The sequence below is a fragment of the Oryctolagus cuniculus genome, chromosome 14, assembly GCF_051225735.1.
Source record: "Oryctolagus cuniculus isolate XC-2025 breed Fujian yellow rabbit chromosome 14, ASM5122573v1, whole genome shotgun sequence".
In the NCBI taxonomy this organism is placed as follows: Eukaryota; Metazoa; Chordata; class Mammalia; order Lagomorpha; family Leporidae; genus Oryctolagus; species Oryctolagus cuniculus.
Window position 1 is genome coordinate 64724342 of NC_142880.1, and position 19472 is coordinate 64743813.

General features: G+C 48.0%; 2 protein-coding genes across 7 annotated transcripts in view; both read right to left on the minus strand.

Moving 5' to 3' along the window:
• FYB1 (FYN binding protein 1) overlaps positions 1-19472 on the minus strand; it is a 182310-nt gene that overhangs the window by 112133 nt on the left and 50705 nt on the right. Inside the window, exon 1 of one of the 6 annotated variants that reach the window (XM_008262139.5) lies at positions 3384-3642. The exons of the other annotated variants lie outside the window; for them this stretch is intronic. Within the exon in view, the coding sequence (XP_008260361.3) occupies positions 3384-3398 (15 nt within the window). The 5' untranslated portion in view covers positions 3399-3642. Of the gene's footprint in view, positions 1-3383; positions 3643-19472 lie in introns of those variants that run through there. 6 annotated transcript variants of the gene reach the window in all.
• Positions 1-19472, minus strand: part of C9 (complement C9) — a 222970-nt gene that overhangs the window by 76495 nt on the left and 127003 nt on the right. The window lies entirely within an intron of this gene.

The window sequence follows — 19472 nt, forward strand, 5'->3', positions numbered from 1 at the left end:
CTGTAGATTGAATACGCATTTCATTCTCAAAGGCTCTCTTTTATTTAACAACCGCCACCACCAAAATCGCAGAGGTGGGAACAATGTATCCTTGTGGGATGGAGTGAAAAGCGAGCCTTCCCCAAGCCCTGAACCTAGCTCACAAGTTGTAGGGCACTCATAATTCTCATTTGTCAGTACAGTACATTTATGCCTATTGTTCTTGAGTAAGTATGGGTAATATTGCCTTACACTATCAGAATTGACCTCTTTAAGGAATAAATTATGTGGAAACATCCCCAGATCCCCTCTCCAGAGGCAGCTAGTGTTACCAGTTTCTTATGTAAATTAATGATACATAAGCAAATATTTGCAAATAAACACACATCCTTCTTTTTTGCTGTTTATTACACAAACGGAAACCCAAAATCTGTACCTTACTTCTTTCCAGGCTGCTATGCAGTTGCTAACTACAGCACAGCTGGATGTGTGACCCATCCGTAACTGTTCTGATTGACTGGTACCTGTGCAACCCTAGTTGTCAAATATTCTCAGTATTAACTGTTTTTTTTTTTTTTTATTTTGCAAGTTGGTACATAATAGTGCATATTATTTGTAGGGCTTAAAAATTATGTGAGAGGCAGATATACACACAGAGGCAGAGACAGAACTCCTCTCAGTGCGTTCATTCCCCTCAAGTGTCACAGTGACCCTGGGTGGCCGATGAAGCCAGGAGCTGGAACTCAGTCTAGGTCTCCCACCTGAGTGACTGAGAGCTGACCGCTTGCATCGTCATGGCTGCCTTTGAGGGTTTCATTAGCAGACAGCTGGACTCGGGAGCTGCGGCGAGACTCCAGCCCAGGCACTCCGATCCGAATTCTAGGTATCCCAAGCTGCACAGAGTGCCTGCCCAGTGTCAACGCTTTCAAATGCCTCTTGACTATTACAGTAATGCAGTGGTCCTCACCTGGGGGCAGTTTCCCCCCCAAAGGGTGTTTGGGTTAAACGACCCACTGAGGAAAGGGGCTGGAGCAGGGGTGGTGTGCTACTGACATCAAGTGGGTAGAAGCCAGGAACACTGCTAAACATTTCGTCCTACAGTGCACAGGACAGATGCCCACAGGAATGCACAGTCCAAAATATTGACAGCTCCAAGGCTGGGAAATCCTGAGCTAATTCTCTTGCTCTTGAATGATTGAAACTATCTTAGCACAAAGTCTGATTTTAATTTTTTAAAATAATAGAGTACACTCTAAATTCTGCAGATAACTTTATAGAGACTACATGGTATACAACAAGGCTACCACAGAGATGGTTTTTAAAGTTATACACCCTTTAGGGGCTGGCACTGTGGCACAGCGGGTTAACACCCTGGCCTGAAGCGCTGGCATCCCATGTGGTCACCGGTTCTAGTCCCGGCTTCTCCTCTTCCGCTCCAGCTCTCTGCTGTGGCCTGGGAGGATAGCAGTAGAGGATGGCCCAGGTCCTTGGGTCCCTGCACCCGCGTGGGAGACCTGGAAGAAGCTCTGGCTGTTGTGGCCATCTGGGGAGTGAACCATCGGATGGAAGACACCTCTCTGCCTCTCCTCTCTCTGTGTAACTCTTTCAAAAAAAAAATCTTAAAAAAAAACTTAGTTATACACCCTCGAAACTCTCATCTTTAATTAAAAAAAAAAATGAAATAAAATACCTATCAATCATGGTTAACTGATGAAAATAAAAATAACTTTGGAGCCTCTGTAAGATGTGTTTGTGTCACTTTTGCCATTAAAGCAAGAAGTGAATATATTGCCCCTGTGGCTGCTGTTCCACTCTGGCTGGAACCCATGGAAGAAGATATGAAACGACCTCACATAATGGCAGGTAAGGCCTTCAATCAGGAGGGAGGCAGCATGGATAACAACAGTTTACCCAAATTGTTCCTGCGAACAAATCAAGGATCAGTTTTTACTGTTGTAGGCTCTCTTTTTCATTATTACATCAGAGACAATATTATTTATTACTCGTGGCTTGTTTGGTCTGAAAGGCTGGCTCTTCTCATGGAACCCGGTTCCTTCCTCCTACTGCTACTACTGCCTGTATCAGGACCCCAGGTACAGCAGCAGCAAAGGACAACATGCAGCTGCTCGGAGCTTGTAGTAAAAGAGAAAGGTTCCAGGAATCCAACCCTCGTCCAGCCCAGGGCTTTGCAGGTTGTAACTGGGGCACGTGGAAGAGGGAAGGAGGCAGGTGTCAGGGCAGGCAGCAGAGGAGGCCCCAGCACCCATGAAGAGATGGCTCATACTGCTCCCACTGAGGACCCAGTCTACCGAGCACTGGGCAGGAGGCATCTCAGCAAGACTGAGAAGATGAAAAATCCTTCCTAAGCTGGAGAAACTTGTCACCCTTGAGGCAGGAAGCAGGCTGGTTAAAATTTGTGATAGAATCAAGTAGTTCAGACATTGATCCAGCAATAATCTCATTGGTTTGCACTGCTCAGATTAAAGAAAGGAACCAATATGGTTCCCACAATCATGCCTTCCACTTTTTCTCCATACACACACAATTTTTCACTTTAAACATTTGTTTTTTCATTTCTAAAATTTACATTTTGTTTGAAAGGCAGAGAGACAGAGACACACAGACAAGGAGAGAGCACCCATCTACTGGTTCGCTCTCCAAAAGCTGGCAACAGTTGCGGCTGGGCCAGGCTAAAACCAGGAGCCAAGAACCCAACCCAGGTCTCCCACGTGAGAGGCTGGGACCCAAGTACTTGAGTTATTACCTGCTGCCTCATAGAGTGTGCATTAGCACGAAGCTGGAATTGGAAGTGCAGCCAGAACTGGAATCCAGGCATTCTGATACAGGGTGTGAGTGTCCAAAGTGGGGGTGTCCTAATTGCTGCACCAAATGCCAGCCTCTGTCTTTTGTCTTTCAAGGGACTTGATCTATTATACCCAAGTGAATTTAGTAAAGGGAATTGCTGCTTCTTAAAACAAACATTCTTAAAGCTCTTTATTGTTAAAAATTACATAATAAAACCACTGTAATTACTTTCAGTTGTAAAATGAAAGTTAAGGGAAGCTGCCTGAAGCTCGAGTACTTGGTGCCTGTGACCAAACTCTAGGCAAGTTCCACTACGGACAAGAACCTGCAGTCAAGGTGTTCATCCCATTAGCACTGTCTACACACACTTAAGTACTTCATGAATTACGATTTGTGTACTTAATGTGTATACTCTATTTCCCCTGTGAGATGTAAAAGCAGGAAGTTGGTTTTATTTTCCCTCTTCTACAACAGAACCTTTCCCTTCCACCCCCAAACACACCCACACTCCTCTACACGTGCCTCTAAAGCCAGGCACGTTTCTTCCCATGATATGCAGTAACCTAAGGGTTGATGGACTGGGTTTACTTGGATCTCACCATGATTGATGACATAAATGGTAGGTGGAGTAATGATTTCCTTAGCTTCCTCGCTGGCCCCCAATCACAAATCCACTGGTAAGAGCGTCCCAACAGAGTCAATTTCTCACCGCCAATGGGCTCTGATGGATTCCAGCCGCTGAGCCTCAGCACTTGGAGAGAGTACAAGGCCCCTCTTCAACAGGATGTGGGAACTTGTCTCTCACCGCAAATTGAGTTCTTAGGGCAGGAGCAGGCTGCTGCATTGCTGGGCGAGGGCAGGGGTGGGAGGAGCTGGCAGCGGAAGCAGCAGCGGTGGCCTTGACTGTGACAATCCCTTTGTGTTTTTTCTGTGCCTGTGATGGTGGAGTGGCAACTGCAGCAGCTCCAGCACCCAGCTAGGTCTTGGCCCGGTGGCCTGTGTTGTGAGGTGTAATACAGTAAGACTAGAACACCTGGCACGCGTGGTGTGTATTCTTGGCCATTTCCTCTTGGGAAGCTGGCCCAGGTGCCTTAGTAGAAAAGCTCTGAAGGTGTCAGTGTGCATTATCCTTGGCTCTGATCCCTTTCTCATTTCTACTGTGTTCTTCCTGCTACGGTGCATTGAAGTAGAGGAAGCAATAAAGATCAGCAAGCAGTGAAACTCAGATGGTGGTGACCACGTACGTCCCCAACACAGCCGCCTTGTATTCTCAGAGTATATTGATCAGTTGTATTTTTGTAAACCCTCTGTCTTTAAAGACCAGGAGCTCGAAAATCAACACCATGCTTACAAATTAAACCTTTATACCTTCACGTCTGTAGCTCCCGTACAGATGGAGTTCTTCCTCCAATGGCTTAAGCACAGACAGATGAGGAAGTTCCTGTGACTTTCTGGGGGTGGGTGTTGTGGCACCGTGGGTTCAGTCATGACTTGGAATGCCTGCATCCCAGATCGGATGCCATTTCAAGTCCCTGATCCTGTGCGCCTGATCCGGCTTTTGCTAATGTGCCTGGGAAGGCAGACGATGGCCCAAGTACTTGGGTCTCTGCTGTCTGTGTCAGAGACTGAGAAAGAGCTTCTGAATCCTGGCTTTAGCCTGGCCTAGTCCTGGCTGTTGTGGGCAGAAGAGGAGCAGCTGGGACTCGAACTGGTGCCCATATGGGATTATGGCGCCACAGGTGAAGGATTGACCTCTGCGCCACAGTGCTGGACCCAAAACTACCTGTTTTTATTTATTTATTTTTGACAGGCAGAGTAGACAGTGAGAGAGAGACAGAGAGAAAGGTCTTCCTTTGCTGCTGGTTCACCCCCCAATGGCCGCTGTGGCTGGCGCACCTCGCTGATCCGAAGCCAGGAGCCAGATGCCTCTCCTGGTCTCCCATGTGGGTGCAGGGCCCAAGTACTTGGGCCATCCTCCACTGCACTCCCAGGCCACAGCAGAGAGTTGGACTGGAAGAAGAGCAACCGGGACAGAATCCGGTGCCCCGACTGGGACTAGAACCGGCCAACCTGTTCTTGTTATCCCTTTATATTCTATCTTTTATGCTATTTTTAATAGCAAATTTAGCTTACATTTGCTTCAGATTGCATAAAATCACTTAGCTTGCCATAACTAAATTGACCAAATTATAAGACTGCCTGAGGTGGTTATATGTTGATGAATGAATTTATGGTAGGAAAATGTTTTCCTAAGTCTCTCATTAGAGGCTTATTGGCTCTTAGGATAAAGTTTAAGGTATTTCTCATAATACAGTATATACTCTTTCATTTCTCCTATAACTAATGCCACCTGTCTTACCTCAAAGAGACCTTAATTTCAAGTGCCATTTCTCGTACTTCCGTTTTTCATACACTAGTGTAAATAGCATAATCAGCAAAAGAAAATTTAGTTGCTGAAAACATGCATAGCTTGAAATAAAATTTCGGATGATCATGAAAGACAGTATGCGACTGAGACAAAACCAAATAGAAAAGTGATATTCCTTTTCTTCCTCAGCCTCCATCCCATTCCCCACACACAGACAGGTGTTCCTGGGCAGTGAACGGCCTTTTCTCAGAGGACGAGCAGTCAGAACCTGCAAGTGTGCGGTCTACGGGTTACCCAAACATTCCTACGTTCATTTACCTTCTGATAGTTCTGTGGACTCCTTGCTTATGTGCTAAATCTAGTATGTGGCACATAGTCGCTGTCTAGCTTAATGTCTGTGTTTTATTAAACTCTTATTCCAGTGATCACAGCACCTTAACACCACCCCCTCCCAACTCCACATGTACTCATAGAATTAAGAAAAATTCTACAGTTTTGTATTTGACACCAATTACTAATGCCACTGTTAGAACTACTAATCACATTCTAAGCAAACTGTCACATACAGCATCCCACCTGATCCTCCTGAAGTAGATACAATTGATGTCAAAGGGTAAACAGAGTCATGGAAGCTCTTGCAAGTGTTCAAGATGAGAACCAATCCCAAGTTCTAATTCTCAATCCCCAGCTTGTCCCAGTTGTCTTTCTTGTGTGGTCACTATTTTGAATTTAGATCTCAGCTCCGACACAATGCTCTTCAGCATTTTCCTATTCTAATTCAAAAAGTTTTCTACCTGACTCTGGTAACCGACCTTCTGTCCAAGAAGCCCTAACTGTTGCAAGAGAGGTGATAACATTTTCCTGATTATGGTTGTGACGGTGGCAGATCTGAGATGAGCAGACTATAGGGGGTGCGGGGCTGAAGGTCAAAACATCCTGACTTGGCTACAACATAGGCAACCTGGAAGAGGGAAATAACCAAGAGGATACAAACAATTGCACCTGCTGCTTCTTAATATTGGTCTGTTTGCCCAGCAGTGCATGGCTGGGGGTGGTAGTGTTTAGGCTGATGACTATATTAGTTCTCTTTTAGCCTCAGTTGGCTCTGAACAGCTGCCCCCAGAGTCAGTGACAGAGCTATCCAGTTGGCGGTTCAGGACTTTGGGGCACCATTCTGCTTCATCCACTGACTGCCTGGGATTGTCTGTGGTCTGCAGTCAAAAGCTTATTAATAGGGAGGTGGAAGAAGGATGTGACTAGACAGGCAGGAGGAAGAGATTATCATTTAGGAAGTCCTGTGCAAAAGCCAGATAATGGCAATGTATTCATATAAAATAACTTCTGTCAGGGTGAAAAAGCAAAATAGGTATTAATACATAGGGTTAATTGAAAGAACAGAAGATAAAAAATGAAACATCAAACCCTTCCTGTTTTGTGACATTCTAAACATAAATGGTTTTCAGGAAAAATAACAGGACAGCAAAGAGAGTCACCTATTATTTCTAAATAGATTTTTCTTTTAATTAAAAATTTGAACCACAATGAGATACCACCTCACACTCTTTAGGATAATTATTATCAAAAAAAGCTGAAAATCACAGGTGTTGGCAAGGATTTGGAGAAAGTGAACCCTAGTGCCTTGCTGGGGACAGTGAGAGAAGACACCGTGGAAAATGGTATGAGGGTGCCTCAAAAAACATCACCATAGAATCATAATATGACCCAAGCCCGCTTCTGGAATAAAGGCAATGGAAGTGAGAGTAGGGACTTGAACAGATGTTTATAGCCCCATGTTTACAGCATCATTATCCATAAAAGTCAACAGGCAGAGGCGACCCTTGTGTCTGCTGCTGAGTGAACAGAATGATGAAGCGTGGGATTTACCAGCAGCGGAATAGTCTTAAAGGGAAAAGAAATTGAAACATGTGATACCATGAGTAGACCTTGAAGACATCATTTCTGTGGGGAGCAAACCGGACTAGACTGAGTTACTGGAATTAAGACTTATTCTATGCATCTGCTCTCCCACAATATGGCGCTGGGAGAGAAGTAAACAGCTTCCGCACAGCTGCCTCCAGTTCAACTAATAAACTGTAGGACTTGCTCCTGATTGGAGGAGAGCAGCGTACTCGGCGTGTGGGCAGCCGAGTTAGGATTGGCGGAGGAGGACTATAAAGGAGGAGAGAGACGGCATGCACCGGGAACATCTATGGGGAACATCTAGCTGAAGGAACACCTGTGCAGCCCCCGAGAAGAGCCGGCCGGTGGTGTGCCGCTCCCCTGCGGAAGTGGGGAATGTGGCCAGGGGGAACTGCCCTTCCACGGAGGTGGAAGGGATAGTAGCCAACCCGGGAAGAACCAGCAGCAAACCCGGGGAGGGCCGAGCAGACAAAAGAACAGCGCAGGGTCCAGTGTCGTTCCTCCACGAAGAGGGGGAGCGACAATTTCATGCTAAGTGAAATACACCAGTCACAAAAGGACAACTATTGAGATTCAGAGAGAGAAAGTAGCAGGGCGATTGCTGGGGTTGGTGGGAGGAGGGAACGGGGAGTCAGTGTTCAATGGATAAGATTTTCAGGTGGGGAAGACTACAAAGTCCCAAGCTTGATGTGATGGTTGCACATCAGTGTGCACGCATGTAAGGCCAGAATTGCACTGGCACACTTAGAAATGCTTACAGTCGGGGCTGGTGCTGTGGCATAGTAGCTAGGGGTTCTGCCTGTGACACTGGCAGCGCATATGTGTGTAGTTTCATGTACTGCCTGCTCCACTTGCCATCCAGCTCCCTACTAGTGTGCCTGGGAAAGCAGATGTTAGCCCAGATGTTTGGTCCCCAGAAGCAGCTCTTGGCTTTAACCTGGCTCAACCCTGTCCATTTCAGCCATTTGGGGAGTGAATCAGAGAATGGAAGGTCTCTCTCTCTGTCTCCCCCCTCATAACTCTTTCAAATAAATAAATCCTTTTAAAAATGATTACAATTCAATTTTTATGTTATATATATTTTACTACAGTAAAAAGAAATAATAGTTAGAGGCTGGCATTGTGGTGTAGCAGGTTAAGCCACTGCCTGCCATGCATCCCATGTGGGCACGGTTCAAGTCTTGTGTGCTCCACTTCTAATCCAGCTCCCTGTTAATGCACCTGGAAAAGCAGTGGCAGATGCTGCGCCCACATGGAAGACCTGGATAAAGCTACTGGCTCCTGGCTTTGGCCTGGTCCAGGCCCGGCTGTTGCAACCATTTGGGGAGCCTCTCCTCTCCTATAACTCTGCCTTACAAATAAATAAATCTTTAAAAATCAGGACTTGAAGACAACACATTAAATTAAACGGGCCATTTAATTTAATAAAAAACATAAAATATTTAATATGAATAAAAACAAACAAACCAAAAGCCATTTGAGGGACAGCATTTGGCCTACTGTTAAGATGCCTTCATTCATGAGAGTGCCTGGATTTCATACCTGCCTCCAGCTCCTCGGTTCAGCCTCTTGCCTGCTCAGACCCTGGAAGGCAGTGGTGATGGCTCAGGTTTCAGACTGGGTTTCAGCCATTTCTGTAGGAGACCCGGGTTGGATTCTTGGCTTCTGGCTTTGGCACTGGCCCAGCCCTGGCTATTGTGGGCATTTGGGGGAATGAATCATCAGATGGGAGCTCTCTCTACATGTTTCTCTCTCTCTTTCTCTCTCTCTCTCTCTCAAGAAGGAAGGAAAGCAGGAAAGAAAAAGGAAAAGCCAACTCAAACAATCCCAGCCATGTATGGGTAGGAGCACAGCTCTTGCAGCCAGCTGTCTGTTGACTGCTGGGGAGGTATGTTGAGTGGTCTCCTTTGGAGTGAAGACCAGGAAAGCGGGAGGAGAAAGCACTGTGTGTGGTCAGTTCATCCTGGGGATTTTATCCAGGCTGCACATGCTGTGTTCCCCAACCTATTCTGCTAAGCTCCCTCTCTCTGGGACTATTTTTTCTAAAATGTTATTTTAAAGATTTATTTATTTGAAAGGCAGAAGATTTACAGAGAGAGAGAGAGAGAACAGAGACAGAGAGGTCTTCCATCTACTGGTTCATTCCCAAATGGCTACAAGGGTTGGGTTGGGAATCCAGGAACCAGGAGCATTTCTTAGGTCTCCAACATGGGTTTCAGGGACCCAAGGCCTTGGGCCATCTTCTGCTGCTTTCCCAGACCATTAAGCAGGGAGCTAGATAGGAAGTGGAGCAGCCGGGACTTGAACTGATGCCCATATGGGATGCTGCTGTAGGCAGTAACTAAATCCACTGTGCCACAGTGCCAGGCCCTCTTAAGGGGCCCTTACAGAGAATCATCCATCCACCCAGCCGGGGGTATAATAAGGAGTGTGTAGCATGCTGTGGTATATTTAGATACAAAAATGGGGTCCTGGATCCCTGTTGCTCTTTTCCTCACACCATTTTGATCAACGACTGTGAAAAGAGCTGCCAGAATTGAGTGGCTAGGACTGAGGCCCTCATGGGGATTCTCTGCTTCAGCACAAGTGGATGGGTTTGGGGGTACAGATGCTGTTTCTTGTCTTTTCAAATGTTTCCTCTGTTTTCTATTTGCACTGTGATAAGTTGCATGGTAGCCTCCCTGAAAGATATATCCATGTCCTAGAACCTATGGATGCGATCTTGGAAAAAGTCTTTGCAGATGTAATTAAGGACCATGCAATGGAGGCATCCTACGTCGTTGAAATAGTACTAAATCTGGGCCGGCGCTGTGGCTCAATAGGCTAATCCTCCGCCTTGTGGCGCTGGCACACTGGGTTCTAGTCTCGGTCGGGGCACCCCTCTTCCAGGCCAGCTCTCTGCTGTGGCCCGGGAGTGCAGTGGAGGAGGCCCCAAGTGCTTAGGCCCTGCACCCCATGGGAGACCAGGAGAAGCACCTAGCTCCTGCCTTCGGATTAGCGTGGTGCGCCGGCTGTGGCGGCCATTGGAGGGTGAACCAATGGCAAAAAGAAGACCTTTCTTTCTGTCTCTCTCTCTCTCTCACTGTCCACTCTGCCTGTCAAAAAAAAAAAAAAAAAAGTACTAAATCCAAAGGCGAGAGTTTCTCTAAGACACAGAAAAGCAGAAGACACCAGAGGAAGAGAAGCCCATCTGAACACAGAGGCAGAGACTGCAGGGAAAGCAGCCTGAAGCCACGGAAAGGCTGGAACCACCAGAGGCTGGGAGGGTTAGAAAGCATCCTTCCTCGGGGCCTTCAAGTGCAGCCCTGCTGATGCCTTCAGTTCTGACTTCTGACCTCCAGGACTGTAAGGCTGTGCTACTGCTAAGACAGCCACTTCAGACTAATCCACACCCCTCACAACCCCCCAAGGCTCCTCTGTGTTACTGAAGAACCTTAAAAATCAAACCAAGATGGAGTGACCTAAGCCAATACCATTAAAAACAAGAAGTCACCTTTGCCCCAAACAAAAATTAAAGTTTAAAATTACAGCCCTACACTTTTTCCCCCAAAGCTAAAAATTAGGTGCAGCTATAAAATAAGGGACCCTATGCTTAGCTAGCTGCGACACTTGTGCCTGGCTGTGCTAAGACCTAACCCAGTTTGTATGCCTCCTACTACTCAAATAACAGTGTGGGAAGCGGGACGCCGCTCTCCCACAAGGGGAACGAAGGGAGCGAGAAGTCGTCCCCCTCAGGGTGAACAAGATGGCGCTGGCAGGGAAAGGACTACTAAAGAAGTAAACAACAAAATGGCGATGAGGTGCATGCCTCCCATGTGATCTCATAGCTGATTGGATAGAAGACGCATGCCCTTCACATGAACAACTCGCGGACTGGACTGCTGTGTGCATAGACTCTATAGTGCTTTTGATTGGTCGCTGCGGGTATATAAACCATGTGGCTTGTACTGGGGGCGCTCTCCGGACTCCCGAGTTCAGGAGGCCCGTCTGCGCAGACACTGAATAAATCCTCTTGCTTTTGCATCAGCTGGTCTGGACTCTGAGTCTCTGGGGTGTGTCTCTCGATATGTTAGTATCCTCACTCCAAGGGTCTAACATTTTGGGGGCTCGTCTGGGATTGGTGCGCCCCCAGACTCAATTCCAGGTTCGGTTGGAGGTAAGAGCTAGCTCAGTTTTCATTTTGTGTTGCTGTTGTGTGTGTGTATGTCTTCGGTGTTTCGAAAAATTGTACCTGTACAGGGCTTGTTTCGCTTGGGCCAGCGAGGGAGGCAGACGTGCCCTGAGACCCCTGGTCCCGCTCTGGAGGATGCTCCAAGAGTTTTGTGGGGGAAAGAGAGAGATCAGGTCTCTCTCCTCCCCGGGGAACCCAACCGTGGTCGGCTGCTCCCCTCTTGATTCGTACTTTCGGTTTGTTGCTGATCAGTTGCCGCGCGGCTTGTGTGGTTTGTCCTGTTCGTCTGTCTAGTCGGTGTCCTGTATGTTGTCGATTCAATTGTTTTACCCATGGGTCAACAACTAACTACTCCTTTAAGTCTGACTTTAGGACATTGGAAAGAGGTCACGAAACAGGCACATAACCAGTCAGTGGAAGTGCGCAAGAAAAAGTGGCTGGCTTTCTGTACCTCTGAGTGGCCCTCCCTTGAGGTCAGATGGCCGCGGGACAGCACTTTTAACCTTACTGCCATTTTACAGGTCAAAGAGAAGGTTTTCCAGCCAGGACCACATGGACATCCGGACCAAGTGCCCTATATTGTCACCTGGGAGAGTCTCTCCTGAGATCCCCCAACATGGGTTAAGCCTTTCCTTTCTGCTTTAGGGGCACAGACCATGAAACCAGGCCCCGGGCCTTCTTCAACCCCACTCGTGCCCTTACCTTTGGCACCACTCACTTCTTCTTCCCTTCTTCCCCTGAATGAACCACCTAAGCCTATGCCTAAAACTCCACCAGTTCTCCCAGACACTCAGGAAAATCCTCTACTTTTAGACCCTCCTCCTCCGTACCCTCCTCAGGTTCCACCACAGTTGGTTCAGGAACCCCAGGACCCTGAGCCATCCTCCCCCGACTCCACCGAAACGGGAGGGTTAGAGCCTTCCTCCTCCCCACCTTCTACTCGCCTGCGGCTGCGGAGGGAACATGCTGGTGGCCCGGAGGGTGTCTGGTCCTCTCAAGCATTTCCTTTAAGGTCGGTGGCCGGCCAGATTCAGTATTGGCCGTTCTCCGCCTCTGACCTAGACAACTGGAAGACCCACAATCCCTCCTTTTCCTAAGACCCCCAAGCTTTGACCGGATTAATTGAATCCGTTCTACTCACTTACCAACCCACTTGGGATGATTGTCAGCAACTTTTACAGGCCCTCCTCTCCATGGAGGAAAAACAGCGAGTCATATTAGAGGCTTGTAAAAATGTGCTGGGAGCAGATGGCAGGCCGACTCAACTGCCTAACGAGATCAAGGACGTCTTCCCTCTGACTCGCCCGGAGTGGGACTACAACACCGTGGCCAGTAGGGAGCGACTCTGTCTCTATCACCAGACTCTGTTAGCGGGTCTCAAAGGGGCAGGGAAGCACCCCACCAATTTGGCCAAGGTACGTGCGATTATCCAGGGTCAGGAAGAGGTGCCGGCAGGGTTCTTAGAACGTTTAATGGAAGGTTATCGCATGTATACCCCTTTTGACCCTTTGGCTGCCGAACGCCAGTAGGATGTAATTATGTCGTTTATTGGACAGTCAGCTCCCGATATCCAAAACAAATTACAACGACTGGACGGGCTACAAGGGTATACATTACAGGACCTACTAAAGGAGGCAGATAAAATTTTCAATAAAAGGGAAACACAGGAGGAAAAGGAAGAAAGATTACGCAAAGAGCAAGAGCAGAGGAAGGACATCCAGGACAAAAAGCAGAATGGAGAATTAACCAAAATTTTGGCCATGGTAGTGCAGGGTGCAGGGCAAGGTAGGCCAGGACAGAATAAGACCCTGGGAGACAAGAGAAGGCCCCGAGTAGAACGAGACCAATGTGCCTACTGCAAAGAAAAGGGACACCGGTTAAGGACTACCCTAAGCTGTCTCAAGAAACTAAGAAAAAGACAGTTCCAGTACTGCCCTTGGGGGAAGACAACTAGGAAAGTCAGGATGAGGAGCCCCCCCCCCCCGAGCCCAGGGTAACTCTTGACATAGGGGGGCACCCAGTGACCTTCCTGGTAGATCCGGGAGCACAACATTCAGTGCTGACCAAGGCCAGGGGGCCTCTGAGTTCTAAAACTTCTTGGGTCCAGGGAGCTACTGGGGGAAAATTGTACAGGTGGACAACTGAACGAAAGGTCCATTTGAACACCGGACAGGTGACTCACTTGTTCCTACTGGTGCCAGATTGCCCATACCCCCTATTGGGCCGGGATTTGCTTTCAAAAGTGGGGGCGCCTCAAGCTGCTGGAAGGAACAAGGTTGCGGGGAAATCGACCCGGAGTCAATTGGGAGGTAGACTTCACCGAGGTTAAGCCAGGAAAATATGGTAACAAGTATCCCCTAGTTTTTGTAGACACCTTCTCTGGGAGTGTGGAAGCCTTTCCCCACCAAACGAGAAACCACTAAAGTGGTCGTCAAAAAAAAAAAAAAAAAAAAAACCATAGAGGACATCTTCCCGCGATTTGGTCTCCCTCAGGTAATTGGGTCTGATAACGGGCCTGCCTTCGTCTCCCAGGTAAGTCAGCTGGTGGCCAAAACACTGGGGATAAATCGGAAATTACATTGTGCTTACAGGCCCCAAAGTTCAGGACAGGTAGAGCGGATGAAGAGAACAATTAAAGAGACCTTAACTAAATTAGCTATAGATACTGTCACTAGAGACTGGGTCCAACTCCTCCCCATGGTTCTGTTCCGGGTCCGGAACACCCCTTTGGACCATGGACTAACCCTGTATAAAATACTGTACGGAGGACTCCCTCCTGCCGCAAATCTGCTTGACCCTGCATTTGATCCCTTTATTAACACGCCTAACTTGCAGGCACGACTGAAGGTGCTCCAGATTGTACAGAACCAAATTTGGAAGCCCTTGGCTGCGGCCTGCTGGATCAGGAACATGTCGGTGCCCCATGCTTTTCAGATCGGGGACTCTGTCTACGTTTGGAGACACCAGTTTAAGACTCTGGAGCCCCGCTGGAAGGGCCCCTACACTGTACTGCTGACCACTCCAACGGCCCTGAAGGTAGATGGAGTCGCCGGCTGGATCCACGTGTCCCACTTCAAGCAAGCACCACCGGAGGCTGACGGAGCACCGAGTGAGCCGACCAAATGGAAACTACAGCGCACCCAAAATCCGCTCAAGCTAAGACTCTCAAAAACCACATAATATTTCTAACTTTATTTGTCCTAATCATTGCAAATGTCCTTGCTAACCTCCACGCCCCAAAGAAGCTGACGTGGCAGTCGGCCACGGGTGATGTTGTATGGTCTGTAAATAATCTTGCACCCGAATGGACATGGTGGCCGCACCTTACCCCAGATCTATGTCAACTGGCGGCCGGTTTAGACACTTGGGACATCCCGACAGTAGACCCCAGGGAAGGTCCCCCGATCTGTAAGTCCAACATCGGGATGTCCGGGAGAATAGGCGGGTGGGGGTATGGATGCAGCCACCCCCTACTACACCATAAGCTTAAAACCCTTGATTTGTACGCGTGCCCCTGAAACGGCCGCAATTGGGAAACTGCGTATCGCTGTGGCGGGGCGGACTACTATTACTGTGCAAGTTGGGGATGTGAAACGTCGGGAACTACCTACTGGAAACCCTCATCCAACTGGGACCTCATTTCGGTTGGCAGATGGGCACAGGACATTCCCTGTTCCTGTTCAAACTTCACCTGTAACCTCTTAAACATAACCTTTACCGAAAAGGGAAAACAAAACCGAAATTGGATTTATGGCAGACAATGGGGTGTTTGGTTCTATTCCTTGGGCCATGACCCGGGTCTTCTATTAACTATTCGGTTAAAAATAGAAACCCCAACGTCGGTATCCATGGGCCCAAACACGGCCCTATGGTCCCAGCCAAAGGCCGCTGGAGTTAAATCCTGGCTTCAAATCACCCCAACCCAGGTGGCCCCAACCGAGCCTTCAGAAAAAACCCGAGTAACCTCCCCACCCTCTAAACCGCCCCTGCCTCTAGAGACTGGTCAAAGGCTACTAAAATTAATCAAAGAGGCCTACTCTGTCCTTAACCACACCAATCCCAACCTTACTTCTTCCTGTTGGCTGTGTCTGGCCTTTACCCCACCATATTATGAGGGTGTGGCAGTAGTTGACTCTTATAATGCTACCAATAGCAGCTGGTGTTCATGGGACAAAGCATGGCCCGACTTACACTAACCCAGGTGTCAGGAAAGGACATACGTTTAGGAAGCCCTCCCCCATCCCACTCGCAACTATGTAACATTACCATCCCAAGTGCAAGTGTAAAAAATGCCACATATGTTAGCCCAGGAAATGGAAATTGGTGGGCCTGTAACACAGGACTTACCCCTTGTGTGTCTCCTCTTGTCCTTAACACCACCCAAGACTTTTGCATAATGGTGAGACTTATGCCCAAGGTTATCTACCACCCCACTAGGACCTTGGAAGACTCCTAGGCTAGACGCCCTACCCGCTTCCGCAGGAAACCAGTCTCTATAACTCTGGCAGTCCTGGTAGGACTAGGGGTTGCTGCCGGAATCGGAACTGGAACAACAGCCTTAATTCAAGGCCCTAGGTATTATAATGACTTAAAAATCACCATCGAAGAGGACATACAGGCCCTGGAACAATCTATTACTAGGCTGAAGGAATCCCTCACTTCCCTGTCCGAGGTAGTCTTACAAAATAGGAGAGGGCTTGACTTACTCCTTCTTGAAAAAGGGGGCCTTTGTGCAGCCCTAGGTGAAGAGTGCTGTTTTTATGTCGACCACTCGGGAGTCATAGAAGACTCCATGGCAAAACTAAGGGCTAGGTTGGACAAAAGACATAAAGATCGAGAGGCCCAACAAGGCTGGTTTGAGGGTTGGTTCAACAAGTCCCCCTGGTTAACCACTCTCATTTCCACAGTCACGGGCCCCCTCATTATCCTTCTCCTAATTTTAACTTTTGGCCCATGCATCCTCAATCGATTGCTGCAGTTCATCCAGGACCGGATGTCCATCATGCAGGCCCTTGTACTCACCCAACAACACCAGGCTCTCAGGAACGGCGCTGACCTTTAGATTTTAGGATTAAAATCTCTCCAAAAAGAAAAGGGGGGAATGAAGAACCTTAAAAATCAAACCAAGATGGAGTGACCTAAGCCAATACCATTAAAAACAAGAAGTCACCTTTGCCCCAAACAAAAATTAAAGTTTAAAATTACAGCCCTACACTTTTTCCCCCAAAGCTAAAATTAGGTGCAGCTATAAAATAAGGGACCCTATGCTTAGCTAGCTGCGACACTTGTGCCTGGCTGTGCTAAGACCTAACCCAGTTTGTATGCCTCCTAATACTCAAATAATGGTGTGGGAAGCGGGACGCCGCTCTCCCACAAGGGGAACAAAGGGAGCGAGAAGTCGTCCCCCCTCAGGGTGAACAAGATGGCGCTGGCAGGGAAAGGAACTACTAAAGCAGTAAACAACAAAATGGCGATGAGGTGCATGCCTCCCGTGTGATCTCGTAGCTGACTGGATAGAAGACGCATGCCCTTCACATGATCAGCTCGCCGATTGGACTGCTGTGTGCATGGACTCTATAGTGCTTTTGATTGGTTGCTGCAGGTATATAAACTGTGTGGCTTGTACTGGGGGCGCTCTCCGGACTCCCGAGTTCAGGAGGCCCGTCTGCGCAGACACTGAATAAATCCTCTTGCTTTTGCATCAGCTGGTCTGGAGTCTGAGTCTCTGGGGTGTGCCTCTCGACGTGTTAGCATCCTCACTCCGAGGGTCTAACATTACGTTTCTATGACTGTCCACGTGCCTACAGGGCTGAAGCTTTGGAAGAAGGGCAGAGAATTTGTTTCATGATCACCTTTTCTGGGAGAGGCGGCATCCCAGCTGGGCTCATCCCCAGCTCAGAAAGATGGGGTGGGGGGTTAGTCCCAGGCAAGCGTTGATGGTGTTTAACCTGCTGTCAGAAGCAGGGCCACGTGTGCTCTGACCGGCTCCTAGGGCATGGGTTCCAGCAACACAATGGAGGTGGGGACTGGACTTACACGGCCGACTGTTTTTCCTCATTTCCCGTCTAATTAAGAGGTCAGTTTGCAGAAGTAGAAAAATAGGACAAACCCTGAGCTTTCCAGATTTACCAGTGAAACCTCAGGTCAGTTTCTGATGGGGCACTGTCCTCTGACTTCTAGGGCTCCCACTGCAGTCTCATCCCTGCCCAGACCTGCACTTGGCAGGTTCCTAGTAGTTGACACAGAGACGATTCTACCATCCAGTTCTCATCGGTCAGCAGCTACGTAATAAACACGTGGTCCCTGCCTGGCCCTGGATTTTGGTTTAAAAAAAAAAAAAAAAAAAAAAGAACGGGACCAGTGCTGTGGTACAGTGGGTTAAGCCGCCGCCCGCAGTGCTGGCAGTCCATGTGGGTGCTGGTTTGAGTCCTGGCTGTGCTAGCTTCCTGTAATGCACCTGGGAAAGCAGCAGAACGTGGCCCAAGTGCACAGGCCCCTGCACCCACGTGGGACACCCAAATGAAGCTCCTGGCTCCTGGCTTTGGATCAGCGCAACTCCGGCTGTTGCGGCCAACTGGGGAGTGAAACAGCGGATGGAAGCGCATGCGCGCTCTCTCTCTCTCTCTCCGATTCTGACTTTCAAATAAATAAATAAAAGGAGAAAAAAATTGGACTTAAAGGTGGAGCAATTTTAATTGAAGGTTTCCCTTAGCATCACAGTGTTTGAGAATGAAAAATAACCTTAAACATCAATGAATTGAAAGCCTCCATTTTACAGGAAAGACACAATCTAAGTAATCTAAGTCGTAGGGTTACAGCTAGAACCTGGGTTTCCTTCATGCTCATCCATGGGGCTTCCCGCTGGCTCCAGCCTCCCCAGCACTCAACAAACGGCCACCACAAGGACAGTGGGTTGCAATTAGGGCCAGATGCTCCACCAGGAGCTTCTGTCATTACCTCATAACAAATCTACAAAGAAGTTACTATTGTCTCCATTATTACAGGCAGAGAAACCAAGGCAGGAAGCCATTAGGTAATTCACACAAGGCCCACGGCTGGTGCATGGCTGAGCCCACATTCAGACTCCAATCTTGCTCTGGAGTCAAGGTCTTGGCTAAAACCTCTGAACCCAGATCCTAGACCTGCCTGTGAGCCTGTTTGCTCTCCATGTTCTGGTTCTTAAATACGTTCCCTCATAGGCCGCCCCTTGGTAACACTTTGAAAACCGGGTCCTTTTTGCAACCCCTGACCCTTCTGTTGCTTGCTGACCTGTGTTACCTGTGAGAGAGGCGATTCTTAAAGCCCATTGAGGTTGGCCAGAGATTCAGAGCCATTGCCTGCGCTGAGTGCTTGGACCACCAGATGTCAGTGTGGCTGCTCTAAGAGGCATCCATGGCTTTGAAAGGGGAGCATTTCCTGGAAACCAGGCTTCAGGAGCTCCCCAGCAAGGGGGCCCCTTGATCCCAGCAAGAGCTGGGAAGAACGTGAAGTCCACCAGAGGTAAAGGAAGGATTGGAGGTGGCCAGCAGGCAGCATGGACGCGAACCTCTAAAATGATTCCCAGCCTTTCCCATGGGAAGCGGAAGGCCAGCTTCTCCAGTGTGTCCCTTGAATGCACTGCCAATCCGTTGATTTTCATGATCAGGAAGGGTATGTTTTAAAAGATGCGGTTTCATTGGAAAAACCAACCTTCTCTCATAATAATCGCTAACTTCTTGAGACGTTAGACTATTTGAAGTTTGTGTCTCACCTTGTATACGAACATGTTTTGATCTCTATAAAACCTCCCCTGGCAGTCTGGTAGCATGCCCAGAGAAGTACAGCCCTGACTTTGCCCTCAGGGTGATAAACCCATCCATTTTTCTACTCAAAATAATCTGTGTAGCATTCCTGTATATTTCAAGTGGGTGATGTTAATACCCTGTTATTACACATTGCAGGCTGAGCACCCTTCATTAGAAAACCCAAAATTGGAAACGCTTCAAAATACAAAAATTGTTGAGTGCTGAGTGACACTTAAAATTTTGGATTTTGGAGCATTTTGGTTTTCCAATTAGGGATGCTTAACTGATAGTCTATGAAAATATTCCAAAACCTAAAAAAAATCTGAAATCAGAAACACTTCTGGTGCCAATCATTTGGGATAATGGATAACCAACCTGTAGCTCACCTTAGTGGGTAAGATATTTTCCTCACTAGAACCCTATGAGGCAAGAACTATTATTATTT